Here is a 22,710-nt window from a genome sequence, read left to right as displayed (position 1 = left end):
TTTGAGATGCTTCTTTCTAAAGCTTGAGTGTCTGTACAACTAAAATATTACAATCTTTTCAACAGTGTTACTGTAGCAATTACTTATGACTGCCTACCATTCTATGTAGTTGTTTCTACAATACGAAATACATTTTTAAGTTTGTGGCTAGTATACATTAAGGATGGAAGAGTAAAAGATTAGCACGGCATGGCAAAGTCAATTATTTTTCATCTATTGTATCTTTAAAGTACGACTTGTTCAACATAAGAGCATGTGAGCATTCAGATTTTTTTATTCTGAGCTCAAAACTAACAATAATATACACTTGTAGACATATTGCTTATGTCTACAAGTGTATATTATTATTCTAGATATTACTATAATCACAATTATGTATCGACCTTGAGAGCTACTATGAGACAGAGATTAATGTTCCCATTTTATTGATAGAAAAAAGATATATTTTTCTCCTATCTCTGTGTAAATATGTGTATTGCATCTGGGTATAGTTAACAGGAACAACACCATAGATATATTTTGTGTCCATATTCGTATAACTGCTATACTTAGAATTGTTACCTGTGTAATTGTAGGCCAAGGGAAGGCAGGTAGGACTATGGAGGGAGGGAGATTAGCTAAGAGACTATTGTTTTGAGTCAGACTCCAGAGTAGTGAGGATTTGGGGCTTGATTGGCTGCAAGTGCAGGAAAGGGAGGGAAAAACCTAACATATGCAGGGTGACATGGCTTTGAGCGAGTGGGGTGAGTGGCTGTAGAAGGAGAAACCTGTTCAGAAAGGGAGATAGGGAAAGAACATGATGAGTTCAGTGATTGACATGCTTTGAATTGCCTGTAAGAAATCACACTGCATTTACCCAGTGATTTAGGCTGTTCTGATTCACCACTAAAGTGAAAGCAAAAAAGAGATGGTCTCTGAACTCTATGTGCTACACTGTATTTGGATACTACGTTTCAAAGAGGCTTAATCCATTATTAATGGAGATTATGACTCCTCTTCCCCTAGAGGATGTTTTAAGTACACAGAAGCATTCGTCTGCTGTGCTTTGAAAGTGATCTTGCCACGGCCAGGGATGGCCAGCCCACCTAACCTGTGGAGAACTCTCCCGGAGCTTTCAAAACTGGGATAAACTTATTCTTACACTACAGGCCTGTTGCATGCAGATTCTGCAAGAAGGATTCTGCGAAGCTTTCCTTCCCCTGGCTTCGCTTCTGGCCACCTGGAAGCCTGCAAGTCCTCGCTCCTGGCTGCCCGGGAGCCTGCAATCTTCGCTCCCGGCCGGAGCGCCGCTCCTGTAGCTCCCTCCGCCTCCCGCCATCCCCTCATAGCTGGCATCCCGCCCTGGCTGGCCGCTCTGCATATGCAAATTAACCCACCATCTTTGTTGGGTTAATTTGCATACTCACTCCTGATTGGCTGGTGGGCATCGCGGAGGTATGATCATTTTGCGTATTTCTTTTTCATTAGTGTAGATTGATTCTGTCTCATGCTTCTAGTGCAGCACAGTTTTTATAAAGAAACTAGAGGCCCGGTGCACAAAATTCGTGCACGGGGGTGTATCCCTCAGCCCAGCCTGCATCCTCTCCAATCTTGCACCCCAATCCAGGACTTCTGGCTCCCAACTGCTCGCCTGCCTGCCTTCCTGATTGCCCCTAACGGCTTCTGCCTGCCAGCCTGATCACCCCCTAACCACTCCCTGCCAGCCTGATTGATGCCTAACTACTCCCCTGCCAGCCTGTTTTCCCCTAACTGCCTTCCTCTGCAGGCCTGGTCACACCTCACTGCCCTCCCCTGCAGGTCTTGTCCCCCCCAACTGCCTTTCCCTGCAGGCCTGGTTGCCCCCAACTTCCCTCCTCTGCTGGCTTGGTCACCCCTAACTGCCCTCCCCTGCAGGTTTGATTGCCCCCAACTGCCCTCCCTTGCAGGCCTGGTCCCTCCCAACTACCCACCCCTGCTGGCCTGATCGCCCACAACTGCCCTCCCTTGCAGGCCATCTTGTGGTGGCCATCTTGTGTTCACATGGGGGCAGCCATCTTGTGTATTGGAGTGACAGTCAATTTGCATATTACTCTTTTATTAGCTAGGATAGAGGCCTGGTGCATGGGTGGGGGCCAGCTGGTTTGCCCTGAAGGGTGTCCCGGATCAGGGTGGGGGTTCCCTTGGGGTGTGGGGCGGTCTGGGCGAGGGGCCTGTGGTGGTTTGCAGCCCGGCCACGCCCCCTGGTGACCCAAGCAGAGGCCCTGGTATCTGGGGTTTATTTATCTTCTACAATTGAAACTTTGTAGCCAGGAGCAGAGCCAAGCCTTCTGCTTGCTCAGTGGTGGCAGCCATTTCTATTGGGATTTATGTATCTTCTATAATTGAAACTTTGTAGCCTTAAGCGGAGGCCTGGGCCAGCCAGGGTGTGTGGAAAGCTTGGCTTCCTCCATCGCCGGGGGCAACCCTAGCCTCCTGCTCTTTCCAGCTCCGTGGCTGCCGCCATTTCTGTTTGGGTTTATGTATCTTCTATCATTGAAACTTTGTAGCCTTGAGTGGAGGCCTAGGCCGGCAAGGGCAGGCGGAAAGTTTGGCTTCCTCCATTGCCAGGGAAACCCAATCCTCCCTCCTGCTCTCTGTGGCCGTAGCCATCTTGGTTGGGTTTTTTTGCATATTCGCTCCTGATTGGCTGGTGGGCGTGGCTTGTGGGTGTAGCGGAATGATGGTTGATTTGCATATTACCCTTTTATTAGATAGGATGTTTTTCCTTTGCTCAGCCAATAAAGATGTAGTTTACTAAAATATCTTCTCCATGTCATAGAATTAGATGTCAATTTCTCATTAACTTAAAAAGCACTAATTTTTCAGTACTTTGTTTTTTAAATGGTTTTCATCCTAGAGAGTTATAATATACACTGTATATTATGTATATATCAGTTGAACTAACTGTATCAATATATAATAGTCTTGAACGCAGTTATTGTTGCATGTTTTATTCCATTCTTTTCATTAAAATTTTCTTCAGTGTGAATCGGCTAAGTGGAGAAAGCAAAGACTTGGTGTCATTACAATAAAATACAAATTAAAGTTTGAATATTAAGTTAAAGTCAATTTCTAAAAGTCATAAGCAAATCTATGACTACCCCTCATGTCTGGTTCAAGATTTACTTTAAAAATGGATCGTGAGAGTAGTAATTTGAAGAATGAATTTATTAAAGCTATAAAGTCCTTACCAACGCCATGCCCTCCATCTTCTCACGTGAAATTGAGCATTCATTCAAGCATAAGTCATTTATGGATACACCTACTATGTATTACATATTGTGCTAGGTTATGACAATATAAAAATGGAAAAGAATTAGAGATGTTCACATTCCAGTAATAGAAATAAGCATATAAACTGAGATTTTTTTTAAAAGTATAAGTTTCATGATATTAGTATCAAAAATCATAATAGCCTGGCCCAAGTGGCCCAGTGGTTGAGCATGTACCTGTAAACCAGGAGGTCATAGTTCAATTCCCGATCAGGGAACAGCCTGGGTTGCGGGCTCGATACCCAGAAGGGGATGTGCAGGAGGCAGCTGATCAATGATGTTTCTCTCTCATTGAGGTTTCTATCTCTCTATCCCTCTCCCTTCCTCTCTCTCCCAAAAAATCATTAAAAACATATTTTTAAAAATCATTATAAAGGTATCATTTGAGGTGAAGATGTGGGATCAAGGTAGGATTCCCAGAGAACATCTTAGCTAGGTGATATTAATGGATGGCTAGGAGGACTTAGCCAGAGGAAATTGTTAAATGAGCAAGCGGTTACAGAGAGGGAAATATTTCAGAGGAAAGAGCAAAAGCAACATTATAGAAGAAAGAAAGAGGCATGTGGATGTGAAGAACTACGGATGGTTTGATGTTCCAGAAACTTGAAGAGGGAGACAGAGGTAAGCAGGCAGCGAAGGGTAGGCAGAGCCTGGGTCAATGAGGACTTTATATACTTTGTTAAGGAATTTGAACTTTACCCAGTCAGTCAGTATTATTCACAACTCTGGTATTTACAGGTGACATAAGGGAATTTAATGCAACTTGGAAAACACAGTTATAGGTGCATTTTTAAATAATAGGAAAACTATATTTAAAATTTAAAGTGATATTTGTTTCATATCATAAAAGGTCATTAATTTAATTTTCATTGTTTTAGATCCAGTCTGCATTTGTACTAACTCAATCTCTAAAAAATGGTGGTGACTATCAGTTCTGGATGTTGGGATCTAATATGGAACCAGAAATAATGAATAGATACATTATTAGAAAATACTTTTAGCAAACTGTCAGAGTCTAAGTTGACAAGCATATTCCACTTAGAAGTTAAGAGATTACCTTAGGACAAATTGATTTTAATATGCTCTTTTATTGAATCAAGGACTAGAAATAGTTTCATGTTTTGATACAGCATTGGATATGTTTTTAAATATATCTACACTAGAGCAGAAATCTCTTTCTCTAAAAATATAGAAAAGCATTATGTTATGAATTAGATTAAATTTGCAGTGACTATGTCATTTGTATTATTATTCAGTCATTTTAAGGAATCTCTCTGATCCTCGGAGTTAAATATGGTGATATTTTTAAAGCCCTGCATGACAGATTTTAGACAATTTAATAAACTGAATATATTCCTGAAATTGAGTTATTTAGGCATGTTACTTAAAATCATTGAAATGATCTTTAATAGCATGGTCAGTGTCAGGAAGAAATGTGTTTATCACGTTCTTTATTTTGGATTTTGGAAATCCATGTGAGCTTTCCAATCAGTAGTTAGCACACTTCAATGTGGCCAGGCCATCTTATATCCGTCACCCCTTTCTTCACTTCATTCATGGGAAGTACAAGGCGATTATATTGACAGTTTCATTATTTTCTTCAATCCTGAAACAAGATAAGGTAGCATTATACTTAACTGTTTGCAGTTCCCAGTGAATAAAATATCAACATTGACATTTGCGTTTTATTTAATTCTCTTTTCAAAGTGCCAGCTTTCTCCTCTGCATACATAGTTGAATCCACACCATTGTTAAATCCACAGTCTTGTTCCCACATCTTTACATAGTCCTGGTTTTTAGGAATTACTGGTTCCAACATTTACGGAGCATTATTCCCTCAAGTTTTTTCCACACCTCTATCAAGAGCATATCTGTGCACATCAGTGACTTGTTCAGCTGTTAAATGGAATTACTTCCAAGAGGCAGGCATTGTTCTCCTTCGTATAGCTCCTCCAGGTTGACATCATGCAATGTCTAACAGTGTTCATTGTTGTAGACATTTTACCAATAGGTTTTACTGCTTTTTGAGAGTATAATGTTTATTATTAATTTTCTCAGTGGCATTACAAGCCTCTCAGAAAGAGTGTAAATTTACTTGATTTTACCTCCAGGAGAATCAATTTGGAACTGTATTTTTGTAAGCATTTTCTAAAGTAAAGCTGGCATTTGGTCCCTTCTCATCTTTGGTGACTAAAATTTGTCAGTTTCATTATAGAAAACATTTTGCTCTCATTCTGTGAAAACTTGTTTGGTTTCATACAGAGGTTACTGAGCTTGTTTTGAAAATGATGAGAATGTGTCAATAGATCTAAGCTACTATTTGACAATATTTTATTACAGATAGTACAGTGAGATCTAGAGATGAATGGATCACCAATACAAGAAAATCCAAGTTTCAAGTACTCAAGTATTGCTTCATTTAAAAAAATTTTTTTTTTTTTTGGTCCTAGCACAAAGAGATTCACATTATATTTTGGCTCTTTATGTTAAGGACCTGGATTTGATTGTCACTGCTTTTAGGCTTTGAAGAAACACATCTGAGTCATGTATATGTTTTTAACTGTTGCCATAGAGCAGGGGCAGGGAACCTTTTCTCTGCCTAGGGCCATTTGGATATTTATAACATCATTCACGGGCCATACAAAATTACCAACTTAAATATTAGCCTGCTATATTTGGTCAGACATTTAATTAACATTAATTAAATGCCTAATGCCTTGGCAGGGCCCGACCAAATGAATTCGTGGGCCTTATACGGCCCATGAGCTGGTCGTTCCCCATCCCTGGGCTAGTGTTCTGCTCACTCAAGAGACATCATTTAGAAAGATGAGATGGTTGTCTTCAAATAAAGCAGATTGAATATGTTTGGTTACTGAAAATTACTGAAGTTATTCTTCCATTTAATAGGTTAATTTTAAGAGAGTATCTACTCTGTTACATTATGTTTGGCTCCATTATGGATGCAAAGAAAATATGGCATAATTCTTGTCTTTACAAATGCACCATCTCCTTAGACAAGAGAAACATTCTAAGAGTCTAACAAATATTCAGATTAGAGAATATATGAGCTTTAATAGTTGTTTTAGTTAGGATTTAAATGTACAGTGTTTAAGATGTCAGGAAAGTATGGTTGAGTTTTTTTTGGGGGGGGTCAGGCGGGGTTGGGGAAGGATTCACTAAATGGTTACAGTAATCAAACTGAATGTTGTAAGGAAAATGTCTTTAAATTGTATATTTCTGATGTACTTCAATCCTTGATAAAACAGGAAAATGAATTATACTTTACTTTAGAAAATGCTTACAAAAATACAGTCCCAAAGCATATAAATCAAGAAACCGAAAAGGGAATACAGTGTAACTGTCATACTTCATTTTAATGATTTTTTAAAATATATTTTTATTGATTTCAGAGAGGAAGGGAGAGGGAGAGAGAGAAAGAAACATCAATAGTGAGAGAGAATCATTGATTGGCTGCTTCCTGCATGCCCCCTGCTGGGGATTGAGCCCACTACCCAGGCATGTGCCCTTGACTGGAATCGAACCTGGGACCCTTCAGTCCGCAGGCTGATGCTCTATCAACTGAGCCATCCAGCTGATGCTCTATCCAGCTAGGGCCATTTTAATGATTTTTTAAGGTCCTCCACTTACGCTATAACATTTTTTAAAAACACAAAAAGTTCTACATGGCAATGAAATATATAAGTAACCTTAACTGTTGAAGTGTAGTTATTTGAGTTTTTCAATTTGATTTGCTTAAGAGGATTTATTAGATATTTGGATATACTTTCCTATATTCAAGACAAATCATTATAATTTTAAATAAATCCAAAAATGAGCTATTTGGATATTTAATCTGAATTTTGAAGCATTCATAGTAAAATATCTTTTGTTAGGTGCTTAGGTCATCTGACTTGCCAAATTCTTTTTTATGTACATTTGCGAAAGACATACCAGTATGAAAATATTCCAAGAAAGTATTAGAGTACTGTTTATTAAGGTATTATAAATAGTTACAGTTTGATTATGACCTTTGGTTTTTAGAAGTTCCTTGAGCAATCATTCCTATTAGAACATAGATAAACTACAAAACCTTTCAAACAACTCTCCCTATAGCTTTATATTCAAAACAAGAATTCTTGAAAATTTCACTGCCTGTGATTAATGACATATTGAAAAGTTTACTTGTAGAGAAAAAGAGTTTGCATTCATGTATGAAAATGAGTGGGTAGAGTCAAGAGATTCACTTTAGCAGAAAAGCTTTATGCTCAGCAGCATATTCTATTCTTTTTGTAAAGTTTTCTATCTTTCATTAGATTTTAGTCTTGTTTTTATTTGAAGTTAGGCGTTTTCCCTAATAACTTACAAAAATAATCTTCATGGACCAGAAAATGGGCAGAGTAATCCAGAAATCATGCATTTTTCCCAAAAACTTATTTAACTTGACATTTTAAAACTTATTTTAAAATGTTTTAATTTCTACATGGGGCGTAGAAAATAAATAAGTAGCTACACATGGAATGGAGGTTTTTGTTTTGTTTTGTTTTGTTTTGTTTTTCTGGGGGATATCTTCCCATACTTTTCCAGGATATTGTTCTTATAAGTGATAGTTATTAGACTATTAATAGATACTATAATTGGAATAAAGCTAATAGCCACATTTTAGTCATTAGATAAAGCAGGTATTTTTTTCAATCACTTTTCATACAGTATCTTATCTTATCCTTATTACAATTCTTTGAGGTAGATGTAACTTCTCCCCACAACCCCCCTTCATAGATTTGGGAATGACACATATGTATGTTGGTATCTTGCACTTAAGGAACCAGAGGTCCCATTCCAAAGCCCATTAACCTACTTTGGATACATATATCTTTTCACAAATGGAGCATTTTGCCCTTCTATTAGGGCTACATTCAGTAATTTAAGATGTATATCGCATGTAGATACACATAGAGGCTGGGAAATATTCTTGTGAAATGTGTTCTAGGCCACAATATCAAGCTTGCTGGTATAAATAAAAACAGTGACCAAAGGGACTTGACCTCAGGAATCAGAGAGTATGATTGATACTAAACTCATGGTAAACAGTACTGATGCAGGCTCTAATTAAAGAACTAATTCTTTAGATCCCATGTGAATGGAAAAGAAGTTTAATGTGTGTTTAATGATACCATCTGTTCTACAGTGAAACCTAAAACAAAATCAGTTGTTCATAAATTCAACAATTTATACAGAATATCTAATTTTTAAGATGGAATATCAAAACAATCTAAAATACCCTAAGTATATTCTTCTTATACTTTGAAAATAGCAACCATTGCAAGGAATTTTTTTTTCCTATCTTGATTAGGATTATTATATTTTATAGTCAAATCCCTTTAATATCATAACTCCTTTAGGGTAAAATTGATTAAAGTTAATATATTCATCACTTTTTTACTCTATGCTTAGCACTAAGAAGTAAGTGAACTAGGAAATAATGTTTTTGCCTTGGAGAAAATTGCTTCCTAGTTGGACAATAAGAAAAATACTTGAAAGATCAAAAAACAAACAAAAAAAGACAGTTTAAACTGTCTTTAATCTAGCTGCCATTAATCTAGCCCAGTGTCTACAATGAATCAAAATTTTTTTAAATATTCTTAAATTTCTAACATTAAATACTTCCTTCTATCAAAGATTTTTCCACATCAGTTTTTCAAAGTTCTACAATAACCTTTACCCTTCCTCTTTGTTAATTTCTAGCAGTAATTTGAGTTTTTTTGTTGTACTCAAATGGAAATTTTTACTTTGTTTCTTAAGCATTAAACATGTTATATGTTAAGGCTATTTCTAGACGTAGATATGGTCAGTAGTTTAGACTTTATAACTAAATTCAGACAGAATTTTAATGGTGGCTTTTCTGTTAAAAATAACCTTCAGTCAACAAAGTTGTAGCTCATTTATTATGTGCCAGGAACTTCCAGACTGCAGAAGGTACAAAGGCTTATTAATTCATATACTCATTCATTTATTCATTTGTCAACTGAAATATTTATTGAACAATGATTATGTACCAAGCATTTTATTATAAGACAGGAAATAAAAAGAGAAGTAAAATTTATCTTGGGTTCTAGTTTAAGTGGTTTTGACTATATTTGATTAGACTAGGAAACCTTCAACAATGTTTAAATGAACAAGTTATGTAAGTAGAACTGCATTTTGTAAAGTCTAGGTGAGGAAAGCACTGGAAAGTACTGTTAGTAGCAGAACTTCCAACTGTTCAGGTGAGAAAAAATTAGGTCCTGGATTACAGAGAGGGACAGAGAAATGATATAGATCTTTTTAAATGACTAGAGGCCCGGTGCATGAAATTCATGCACGGGGGGTGTCCCTCAGCCCAGCCTGCACCCTCTCCAATCTGGGATCCCTCTCACAATCCAGGACTGCTGACTCCCAACTGCTTGCCTGCTTGCCTTCCTGATTGCCCCTAACTGCTTCTGCCTGCCAGCCTGATCACCCCCTAACCACTCCCCTGCCAGCCTGATTGATGTCTAACTGCTCCCCTGCCAGCCTGTTTGCCCCTAACTGCCTTTCCCTGTAGGCCTGGGTCACCCCTAACTGCCCTGCCCTGCAGGCCTGGCTCCCCCACAACTGCCCTTCCCTGCAGACCCAGTCACCCCCAACTTCCCTCCTCTGCTGGCCAGGTCACCCCTAACTGCCCTCCCCAGCAGGCTTGATCGCCCCCAACTGCCCTCCCTTGCAGGCCTGGTTCCTCCCAACTGCCCTCCCCTGCTAGCCATCTTGTGGCGGCCATCTTGTGTCCACATGGGGGGCAGGATCTTTGACCACATGGGGGCAGCCATCTTGTGTGTTGGAGTGATGGACAATCTGCATATTACTCTTTTATTAGATAGGATAGAGGCCTGGTGCATGGGTGGGAGCCAGCTGGTGTGCCCTGAAGGGTGTCCCGGATCAGGGTGGGGGTACCCTTGAGGCGTGGGGCGACCTGGGCGTGAGGCCTGTGGTGGTTTGCAGGCCGTCCACGCCCCCCGGCGACCCAAGCAGAGGCCCTGGGATCTGGGATTTATTTATCTTCTACAATTGAAACTTTGTAGCATGGAGTGGAGCCAAGCCTTCTGCTCGCTCCGTGGCGGCAGCCATTTCTGTTGGGATTTATGTATCTTCTATAATTGAAACTTTGTAGCCTTAAGTGGAGGCCAAAGCAGGCCAGGGCTGCAGAAGCTTGGCTTCCTCCATCGCCGCGGGCAACCCTAGCCTCCTGCTCTCTCCAGCTCTGTGGCTGCCACCATTTCTGTTTGGGTTTATGTATATTCTATAATTGAAACTTTGTAGCATTGAGTGGAGGCCTAGGCCGACAAGGGCAGGCGGAAAACTTGGCTTCCTCCATTGCCAGGGAAACCCAAGCCTCCCTCCTGCTCTCTGTGGCTGCAGCCATCTTGGTTGGGTTTATTTGCATATCCCCTCCTGATGGGCTGGTGGGTGTGGCTGGTGGGCATGGCTGGTGGGTGTAGCGGAGGTACGGTCAATTTGCATATTACTCTTTTATTTGATAGGATGGGGCTATGTGAGGTTCAGAGGAACCAATGATACATACTGTCAAGGTTTTAGTCTGGGGGCTAAAGACTTTAATAGAAGCAAGAAGCTTAGAATGAGGTGCTTATGAAAGGAAGATGATAAATCTGTTTGGAACATACTGTATTTAAGCATCCAGGGGGCAATATACAGGCAGTTTGAAATTTAGAACCAGAATATAAGAGATGGGTTGGAACTGGTCATACAGATCTGGATATAGGAAGAATGTGATTACTAAAGTAGTTTATGTACAGAACAAACATAAAGTAACTAGAGGCCGGGTGTACGAAAATCAGGCATGGGTGGGGTTCCTAGGCCTGGCTGGTGATCATGGCCGATCAGGTCCAGGCTGATTGGTGCCAGGCTGATTGGGGCCTGCCAGCCAAGGGAAGGGCTGGGGTGGGGGTGGGGGGAACCACGGGAGGTTGGCTGCTGGCCCCAGGAGGGAGCTGGCCCTCAGTCCCCCCGGGAAAGGAGCCACATCCGCCGCCACCCACCCCCGGTTCCCCATCCTAACCAGGGGCCCAGAGGCCCCGGTGGGGTCAGGAGAGGAGGTGATGGTTGCCAGGCCAGGCACAGAAGGAACGGACGCCGCCTGCTGTCGGCACCCCGCCATCACACAGTTCCCCGCCTCCCCCCATCCTCCTCCCCTCGCTGCTGCACCACCACCAAGGCCTGCCGTCTGGGGGGAGGGACCACGGGAGGTTGGTCGCCGGCCCCGAGGAGGGAACTGACCCTCAGCCCCCCTGGGAAAGGGACTGCATCCACCGCCACCCACCCCCAGTTCCCCATCCCAGCCCGGGGCCTGGCCCCAATTGGGCAATAGGGGCCTGCTGGCTGGGGGGCGGGACCACGGGAGGCTGGCTGGCCAGGGGAGGTTGGCTGTGGGAGCGCACTGACCACCAGGGGGCAGCTCCTGCATTGAGTGTCTGCCCTTGGTGGTCAGTGCGCATCATAGCGACTGGTCATTCTGGTTGCTCGGTTTGTAATGGTCGCTTAGGCATTTATATATATAGACATACTTTCTCCTTCATTTACTCTTCTTCTATGAATATGTAGAAATTAGGAACTTTTACACAACACCATAATGTAGCCTTACTAGTATTTACTTGTGAAAAGAAAGGAAAGCTGCCTTCTAGGTCATCATTCCTATGTGTTATGTTATGCTTTCCAGTGAAATCACTTGAAAATATTAGTAGATTTTAATAGAACTATCTTAATCAAATATCTTTCATAAGGTACTTAATGGTAGATATGTTACATTTTTATTTATGTAATAATTTAAGGGGATTTCATTTTCCTCGAAGGCCAATATAAAATGCACTAGAGCCCTAGCCAGTTTGGCTCAGTGGATAGTGTCGGCCTGCAGACCAAAGGGTCCCAAGCTTGATTCCTATCAAGGGCACGTACCTTGGTTGCAGACTCCTTCCCGGCTCTGGTCCTAATCAGGTCTTGTGCAGGAGGCAATCAGTTGATGTGTTTCTCTCATATCAATGTTTCTCTCCGTCTTTCCCTCTCTCTTCCACTCTCTTTAAAAGTCAGTAGAAAAATATCCTCCGGTGAGGATTAACAACAACAAAAACCTACATAAAACAAACATACAAAAAAATGCACTATGCCAAAACCGGTTTGGCTCAGTGGATAGAGCGTCGGCCTGCAAACTGAAAGGTCCCAGGTTCGATTCCGGTCAAGGGCATGTAACTTGGTTGCGGGCACATCCCCAGTAGGAGGTGTGCAGGAGGCAGCTGATCGATGTTTCTCTCTCATCGATGTTTCTGACTATCTATCCCTCTTCCTTCCTCTCTGTAAAAAAATCAATAAAATATATTTTTTTAAAAAAATGCACTAGAACATTGTCTAACTCTTTAGACTGGCTCAAGGCAGTCCATGCTCTAAACCTAATTGTTGAATACCTTTTGACAGCTAATGAAATGAACTCTTCAGAGTGTATGTCAAGATGAATCACCTTTCATTTATTTCTGCCTTATGTGTTTGTATATATGCAGATCTTGGGCATACTCAATTAGAAAAATGAAATACATTTCACAAAAGAAAGAAGTTGAAATAATGTTCAGAAAGCTGTAATAGAACACACACACAAAAAAAAGAAAATTAAGATTCTAAGCTTGAAATATATTAGCCCCGTTATGTTGGTTGACATGTTTATTAATTTTACTCTGGACATCCTCAGACCTTAAAAGAATGGACATAAAATATACAGCAGTGCTTGAAAACTTTTTAAGGTGGGAACACTCATAAATAGATTTAATTAAGAATTTCTTAGTCAATAACTTTAAAATGGTCATATTTTTCTAGTAATTAAAAAAGTCCTCATTCCTTTATCTAAAAAGAGATCATGAATCTTCAGTTTAATATAGGCTCAGATTTTCCAGGTAGAAGTCAAGGAGTTCATTATTCTTATCTCTGTCAATTTCCTAATTTACAAACGAGATGAAGCAATTAATCCTTTCAAGTCTCCCGTATTAATTATAGTCTTAGACAGGTTTCCTTGTGGTTTTGTAATTCTTTTTGTCACATTTTCACTGTGTTTACTATCTCAGCTTGATGCCTGTTGACATGCTGATTCATGTTTTAGTGTGTTAGATAGGTTTTATTCATCTAAAGGAATGAGTATGAAGAGGTCACACCTTGTAATCACAATGGCATTTCTAGTATGTGTGGGCCATATATCTCCTTTTAATTTAATCTCTGAAAAATGTACAGGGATTTCTGCAGCTAAGCTGTACAAATCGATAAAATTTATAATCAAGGCTGTCTAATCTCTAAACCTAATATAAAACTTCACAACTATTGATTACATGTGAAGGATCTGCAAGCTGTTAATCATGCATGGAAACATACGAGTAAATGGTGGCTTCGGAAAAGGAAATGGACTAAAAATCATCAACCTGGCATTCCTTATCTCCATTCCCCTGAAGCAAGCATGTTAACAGACACTTGCATTTTCTCAGACCAAATATGTATCAAAGTATGTCAATAGTCATTATCACCTTTGAAGCTTGTATGTTATTGCTTTTTTCTATTATTACTTAGGAATTTTTCCTTTTTTCTTAACAAATATGATCAAAGTAAATTATTCTACTTAAGTTTCCAGAAGGAAGGAATGAAAGAAGGACCTAAGTTGATGTTTTAAAATCATAATCTTTGCCCTAACTGGTTTGTCTCAGTGGATAGAGCATTGGCCTGTGGACGCAAGGGTCCCAGGTTTGATTCCAGTCAAGGGCATATACCTTGGTTGCGGGCACATCCCCAGTAGGGGGTGTGCAAGAGGCAGCTGAGTGATGTTTCTCTCTCATCGATGTTTCTAACTCTCTCTTCCTCTCCTTCCTCTCTGTAAAAAATCAATAAAATATATTTTAAATAAATAAATAATAAATAAATAAATTAATTAATTAATTAAATCATAATCTTTGTAAAGAGCAAAATGAGTCATACAGACTTGGAATGTCATTATAATGTAATTGTGGTATTTTTGTTGGGGGGAGAGGGTAGAAATTCATGTCATAAAATAGCCTCACTGAACATTTTAGTAACTAAATATACTTTATGATAATTTTCCTAGGTTGAACTGACTGATTCATTTAAGGACAGCTGTGAGATTTTTACAAGGGAATATGCAGTTGATAAAAAGTTACTAAACAGTGTTATAGGGATTTGGATAATACAGGGGTTGGCAATTTACAGGTACATTGTGACATTTTTTACTTTAAAAAACTATTGTTGATGATCATAACCTGTATGTCTTTTTTCATATGAACAACTGTAAACCTATTTTTGACCATCCCTGTAAATGTATATGTATCTTTTTTGTCAGACCTATCACCTCAAAAGTAAAGAAATTCAGACTATATTGCAGATTCACTTTTATATGTGCCTACAAAATCATATTAATATAAATAATTTAATTACATTTTCAATGTTTTACAAAGATGGAGTAGGTACTGAAAAACTGCTATTTCAATTATACCTTTGAATAAAGTACTCACATGTCTTATCACTTTGAATTATTAGTCAACATTCAACAATTAGTATCATGGGAGCATACTGAAGAACTGAACCCACCCTCAGAGAGCATATAGGAAATAAGACAAAACCAAAATCATTTAGTCATTTTTTTAAAGCATATATTATTATACTATCACAGTATCAGCACATGTCAAACAAATTATACTAAATTAGTGGCCCAGTGCACAGATTCCTGCACATTGAAAAGAAATTAATTAGAAGAAATAATTTAATATTGCTGTTCACTCTTTCTATATAATAGAAGTGTTAGAGATTAAAGGAAATTAGTAAAATGTATATGAAAATAATATATAAATTGATTAATAAACAATAACAACATATAACAACAACAAAGACATATAAAAACAACAAAAACGTGATATAAAAACAACATTGATAAAAACAATGACTGATAAATTGATTAAACTTATTCTAATATCTCCCTGTATACGACATTAAGAGTAAAAACAGCCGAAACTAGTTTGGCTCAGTGGATAGAGCATCGGCCTGCGGAGTGAAGGGTCCCGGGTTCAATTCGGGTCAGGGGCATGTACCTTGGTTGCGGGCACATCCCCAGTGGGAGGTGTGCAGGAGGCAGCTGATTGATGTTTCTCTCTCATCGATGTTTCTAACTCTCTATCCCTCTCCCTTCCTCTCTGTAAAAAATCAATAAAACATATTTTTTTTAAAAAAAGAGTAAAAACACTTTCAGAATGCCTGACTAATTTCCCTGTGATGAAGTATTTACAACTTTAACATCACACACTCTTTGAACTTGAGAGAAAGCAACATATAACTAACCATGTCCGAAAACAGGTTCAGGTAAGAATATTCCTAGTCTGTCTAGAGCAGCCATGGGCAGACTACGGCCTGCGGGCCTGATCCGGCTGTTCTATCCAGTTCTCTTGCTCTCCCCTCCGCTCCTTTACTTTGAATTTATATTAGTTCACACAAACACTCCATCCATGCTTTTGTTCCGGCCCTCCGGTCCAGTTTAAGAACCCATTGTGGCCCTCGAGTCAAAAACTTTGCCCACCCCTGGTCTAGAGTTTGTCCTTGTGATTTATTAATAGTCATCATAAATGCTAGCATCACAGGAAACTGTCTTAGAATTAATTTAAATGGGAGGCTAGTGTCAGATGGGGACAAATCAATTCTTGGAATCAGAACAACCTCTCCTTCCACAAACCCTGTTACTACTTCAGCTTCGATTATGTTAGGTCACAATCTTTTGATAATACATTTAGTACTATTACAAAGACCCATTTACTATTAAGATTTCTCAGTAGCATGATGATTGCACTTAGTTTTAATTTTAATTTATGACATGGCATTCCTGAAGGAGTAATACTATTAAGAAATCTGATGGGAAAATTTTCCTTCTCGGCATCATCCATTAATTGATGGAATCATCACGCAAATGGTACATTGTACCAATAGTTGGTCTTCAGATGGATTGTCGCCGAGGCCGGCTTCTTTAGGCTTCAGAGGTACATTGTGCCAATAGTTGGTCTTCAGACATATTCTGTCAACACGGCTGCTTTCTTCCAGCTTCAGAATGTCAACAAAAACAACCAAATTCATGACCGACAATGACAGATCAAAACACACGGCTGTGATTGGCACCAGCAAGAGCTTTATATGTGTTGCACATGCGCGAATCAATGTTTATTTTTTAATTGCCAGTGCTCCTCATATGTACTGGATGGTCAGTTGGCCGATGGTCGGACAGGCGTACGGTTAGTCACTTAGCCTTTTATGTATCTAGATAAGCATGTAGTGGCTCATCACAACCTAATAATAGAGAAATAAAATTTTTAAAGTATTATTCTGTGGAAAGATCACTGATATAGTCTTCACACAAATAGTAAGGTAATTTAGAGATGAAGAGGTTGAGAATAGAGACTATCAAAATGCTGAGCAACAGTTAGCCACAAATCTCAATGGTGCCATAAAGCAAGCATATATATCTTACATTCTGGAGTGGTTGGATAAGATAATCTAATCTTGGCTGGTTCACAGATCTGCTCATAGACTCTATTGGCTGATCTAGACTGGCCTTTGCTGTTAACAACTGGGACAACTCACTCACCCCACATGTATGTCATACTCTAGAATGGATGGTGGAGGTGTAAGAGCAAGTGGGAGTGCACAGGACTTTGAGATACATGACACCCTGAGAACTGGCACAAAATCACTTTTGCCTCATTCTGTTGACCAAAGTGAGTCACAAGGCAAGGCCAAAATCAGTGAATGGGGAAATAGACCCCACTCTTTGGTGTGAGGAATTGCAGTCACGTGACAAACAGTGTAAATAGAAGGAGAGGTGAAAAATTGGAGCTGTCTTTGTAGCTACGACACAGAATTGGGTTCTTTAGATCTCTTTCATTAGCTCTTGAGGTTAAAACATTAAAATTATTTGCTTTATCTTTCAGAAAATAAACATTTCCAGAATTATACTATGGGCCAGTGACTGTGCTTGGTATCTAAAATATTTACCTCATTTTTAGGACAATCAAAGAATTAGGTAACTTATCTTATTTTGGGGGATAAAGAAAACATTGAAAATCCCCTCTCGATTTTTTTATTGCTATATACAGTCCTCCAAGTTCATTTTTTAAATATATGGAAGTGCCAAATTCCATATTACATTTTTTAGCATTATGTACAAATCTCTCTACCTTCTTGCATCTGATTAGTGCTGTTTAATTTTTTTAATAAAAATGTTTATTTATAGAGGAAAAGTAGATTATTCTTATTTATTTTCATAAATTAAGAAAGTGTCTTTTCTTTTTTCTATGTTATGTTTTATCCAAGTATTAGCAGTTATTTATAGAGAATATTTTATTTTTGTGTTTTCTTTAAATTATATAAGTGAGATATGCAATATCAAAGATGAGTCAAAGTGGGTTCATTGATGATAATTACATGTTTCTTATATGTAATTAAGTAAAAAACATTAAAGGTTCCTCAGATTTTTAACCTCCATATTTTGAGAATTAGGTTTTATGATAAGACATTCAATAGAATTTAAATTTTGGAAAAAGAATTCTCTTCGTCTTCTTTTCATGTCACTTTGGTATTATTGTGTTTTAAAACTCAATTCATTTTCTTGGCATTATTGTAGAGAGGATGGCAATGTTAAGTTTATTAGAATTATCTGATGAACCTCAGTAAGACTCTTGAGCAGTGAGGATGACATGTTTTGGTTGAATTTGATTATGTGCTTAGTATTGTTCTGATGAAGCTGGATAAATATTACTGGGGCTGCAGGAGAGCTGAGTGAGCCAAGCACCCCCTGTCACTTCATAGCCCCTACGTCCAAGCATGTCATTTCAACAACACAGCCATAAAGCCCAAAGAGCTGACAGTTGGCTTGCGATTATTCCTGGACCTCAGGCTCCCTCATGTTAAGTATTAATCAACTCGTCTCACCAACTTATCATTAACTCAGTTTGACCCATGGAGGAGCAGAGATGAAATCTTTTTGGCAAGACTAATGATTTTATGAGATTGAAAAGAGGTACATTGTACAATGTTGATTAGTCTCAATTCTCACCTTGGAAAAAATGATAAAAAACACAAAGCAACAATGGGTAAAAGTAAAAGAATATTTTCCGAAGACCTTAATTTTTTTTTCATCTCTCAAGGGATGTCAATGCTTTCTTACTTTTTAAAAAATTTACCTTTGTTCAAAAATATTATCTCAATTATTTTTTGTTTCACATCAACAAATGTTGTCTCTGGCAGTCAGGAACAGAAGAACAGAATTCACTTTCCTCGTATTTGTTTTGATAAATGGGATGGAAATTGTGCTTTGCAGTCAGCTTCTAGGGTTTCTGATGAGAAAGCAGCCGGGAGCACGAAGCTCCTGTCATGCTTCAGTGTTCTCAGTCTGTGTACATCCTTGACAAGATCTTTCTCTTTTTTCTTGGATGAGCTTGGGACATCTTCTATTTTTCTCTGACTGACAGCAGGAAAATAACTTTTATCATTAAAAACTGATTCCAGGGAAATATGATCTCTGCCCTCCATTTTCTTGTAGCTGCTAAAGCTTTTGTTTTCACAGTTCTTTCAGACTAACTCGAAATTATCATTACAAAAGGACATGGATATTGACCTGTCATGTCACGTGTTGTTTAGCAAGTACCAAAAAATTGAATTGCCTTTTATCTGCTATCTAGAACCACTTATTAAATCATCATTTTGTTGAGAGGTGACTCAGAGTCAGTAGGTTTTGTCTGTTCATGTTGCCTTTATTTGTCTTAACCTTCAGAGAGTTATTGAGTAGTGCTTTATTTTAGCCTCTTGAGTTGAGTTAAATATTTAACACAGAAATTATTACAGGCATGGCCCCATGGCTCGATCTATTTAAAATTTAAGTATGGGTAATGATATGGTACTTTTTTATTTACCTGCTAATTATATAATACTGATCATGGATTTGATATGTAAGTTTTTTGCCATTTTTTAGAATTTCACCTTGATTTCATGTAGCCTTTTTCACTATAGCAACTAGGAAATAGGTGAGAAATAAAAGAAAAATGGGAAAAGTTAGTAAGCCTGGCTGATCAACATTTGGCAGGGAAGCTAAAATCAGCTAATACTCACATTTCTCATTGCATATGCTTTTTTAAAAAATAGGTGTTTTTCTAGGATTTATCAGAAATGAATGAATGATTAAGAATTTTGGTGCACATCTGTCCACAGGGCACTTAACAAGAGGAGTTAAGATTCATCATTTAAAGCAGTGGTTCTCAACCTTTCTAATGCCCCGACCCTTTAATACAGTTCCTTATGTTGTGGTGACCCCCAACCATAAAATTATTTTCGTTGCTTCTTCATAACTGTATTTTTTGCGACCCACAGGTTGAGAACCGCTAGCAGGGTCGCCTAAGACCATCAGAAAACACAGATATTTACATTACGATTCATAACAGTAGCAAAATTACAGTTATGAAGTAACAATGAAAATAATTTTATGGTTGGGGGTCACCACAACATGAGGAACTGTATTAAAGGGTTGTGGCATTAGAAAGGTTGAGAACCACTGATTTAAAGGGTAGAATGGGAAAGAAGGAGATTTTACTTATAGTTCCAGTTTTCCCCCAGGCTTTTTTTAGTTATATGTATACATAAATAAAATCAATATTTTATTGATTTCAGAGAAGAAGGGAGAGGGAGAAGGTGATAGAAACATCAATGATGAGCCCAGCCACCATGGCTCAGTGGTTGAGCGTCAACCTATGAACCAGGAGGTCACCGTTCAATTCAGTGGTCAGGGCACATGCCCAGGTTGTGGACTCAATTCCCAGTGTGGAGCGTGTAGGAGGCAGCCAATCAATGATTCTCTCTCATCGTTGATGTTTCTATCTCTCCCTTCCTTTCTGAAATCAATAAAAAAATCTATTTAAAAAAAAGAAACATCAAACTGTGTCTATAGATTTTGCCTTATCCATTGAGACTTAAAGCAAATGTCTCCTTTATTTGATAGGTGGAGGTTATTTCTTCTTGAATTGCTTAAATTCTCATAGAATATATGTAAGCAGAAGGATATTGCTTGGAACTCATTATGTTCTACATAAGATAGGCAAACATGATTACTTGGAAAGAGAGAATATTAATGAAGGGGGAAAATATCAGAATCAAAATGAGGAGTGTATGCAAACAAGTACATTAATACTAGCTTTAAAGAAAACTAAATAGAGGAGTAGATATTTACTGGTGTTTTCTCTCGTTGTATGGGAGATCTTTATTCGTATACTCCAGGTATTTTTCTGGGGAAATCTCACTTTCTCATTCTAGATACTTTTAGAACGAAGTATGGCCTAATGTAAACATGGCCACTAAATTGTATTGTTGCCTAGCAGGCAGCAGCATCACAGTTTATCTGGGAATCTTAGCATGAACTTAGCTATAATTGCCCTGTCCGCTGGGAAGTGGTGCTGAAGACATTTTCAGTCTAACTGTGCTGGACCAAGAGTGTCTCTTGTGCCTGGTAAGATAAATGTTATCACAGAGCTAGAAATATAAAGACATTTTTAAAGTGATTAAAGAGTCACATCTTTATTCAAGCCTACTTTGGTGCTTAAGGTAAAACGTGCAACAAAAGTGATAAAATAGGGAGACTTGATACTGTCAGAATACTGACAGATAGCATTTATAACCTAAGCATCTAGATTCTACCAATGGTTAATTTGCATGTGTAAATGTATGTATTTTATAGATTTGAGGTTTTTAATTAAATGGCCACCACAGTGTATTTCAAATCATACATTAAATACATTGAACTGGAATTTCAATTTGGACTTGCCATCTGTGTACCATGCTGATAATTTTCACATAACTGAGATTTTAATCTCAATAATCAAAATTTATAAAAACACCAAGTTGGGCTTGCTTTTTAAATTTTTTTTTAGTACTTATTTGTCTTCTTTTTCCCTACTAATTCTCATTTAGCAAGAGCGGTGACTATCCATAGTGAGTTAAGGGGGGCCCCAAAAGGCCTTGACCTTGGCCTTGACTTTAATCTTCATTTCATATCTGTGCATTAAAGTGTGCTGTGTATTAGTTTGTTTACTGTGTAGACTTTGCCGTGGCCATGATTTTCATAGAGTAATTATTTTGATTAAGTTAGACGATTAAAGTTGGTCTTGCATGAGGAAAGAATACACTTGGGAAGCAGTGATGGATGGACTCCAGTCTTCGGAGTGTTTAGTTCCGCCAGCATTTTCCAACTGAATGAATATTCACCTCCCAGTTCGGTTTGGGTGACAGTGAGTGGATTGTCAGACCGAGTGTTTCCTAGAAAAAGGTAGAGATCAAGAAGGATAGATGACACCGTGAATATCCACATGTGTTCTTGCACTTTTTATCGGATACTTTTCTGCTTTGATGAACGACATCGTTACTGAAGTAATAAGTGTTAATTAATATCTGCGTCATTTTTTGTAAGTGGTAGTTTAGTGTTACAATTAGACTAATTAGTATACAGCATAGCTTGGTAATATGACAAATCATAAAGCAGAACATGTTGACTCTTATCCATTATGATATATTAGCTAATCCACTTGCTCAATAATGACAAAATAAAAGACAGGAATTGGGCAGTAACAATAGCAGCAACTATAAAGGCATCGTGGCTACGTTTTCAGGTTTTTATTTTGTACCATGTTCCTGAGTACTATGGATTGTTGACATTTTACATTTCACTTTTTCCATTGGTAAATATAGCCCTTAACCAAAATCTTCAAGGGTAGAATCATGAGTAAATAAAGGAAATGAGAATAAAAGCTGAGTTCCAGATTTTCCTGGTTCACACATGTCATGACTAGTGTTTTATTTTTTCAAGAGTATTCTTGTAAAGCTGACAGCTGCCTATGTCTCTGATTTATTCTTCAGAACCTATGCGAACCCCAAAGACTTTAAAGATTGCTGAGATCCAGGCAAGGCGCATTGCTGTGGACTGGGAATCCTTGGGTTACAACATTACCCGTTGCCACACTTTTAATGTCACTATCTGCTACCATTACTTCCGTGGTCACAACGAGAGCAAGGCAGACTGCTTGGACATGGACCCCAAAGCCCCTCAGCATGTTGTGAACCATCTGCCACCTTATACAAATGTCAGCCTCAAGATGATCCTCACCAACCCAGAAGGCAGGAAGGAGAGTGAAGAGACGATTATTCAAACTGATGAAGATGGTATGCTCATATTTTATTATTTTTTTAAAAAGGAGGTTATATAACAGAAATGATGTAAAAGGTTGTAATATTTCCTAGAGTCCCCGGAATTGAATTGGATTCTGAAATCTGCTAAATA

At 38.5% G+C, this 22,710-nt stretch overlaps 1 protein-coding gene across 16 annotated transcripts in view; it reads left to right on the top strand.

The window, feature by feature from the left end:
• PTPRK (protein tyrosine phosphatase receptor type K) overlaps positions 1–22,710 on the top strand; it is a 495,891-nt gene that overhangs the window by 369,046 nt on the left and 104,135 nt on the right. For all 16 annotated transcript variants that reach the window (XM_080664715.1, XM_080664718.1, XM_080664714.1 and 13 more), the window contains one exon: positions 22,290–22,592. In XM_080664715.1, coding sequence (XP_080520841.1) covers positions 22,290–22,592 — 303 coding nt within the window. The remainder of the gene's footprint in view (positions 1–22,289; positions 22,593–22,710) is intronic.

This window comes from Plecotus auritus, assembly GCF_963455305.1.
Source record: "Plecotus auritus genome assembly, chromosome: 4".
Lineage (NCBI taxonomy): Eukaryota > Metazoa > Chordata > Mammalia > Chiroptera > Vespertilionidae > Plecotus > Plecotus auritus.
This window is presented reverse-complemented; position numbering and strand designations above follow the sequence as displayed.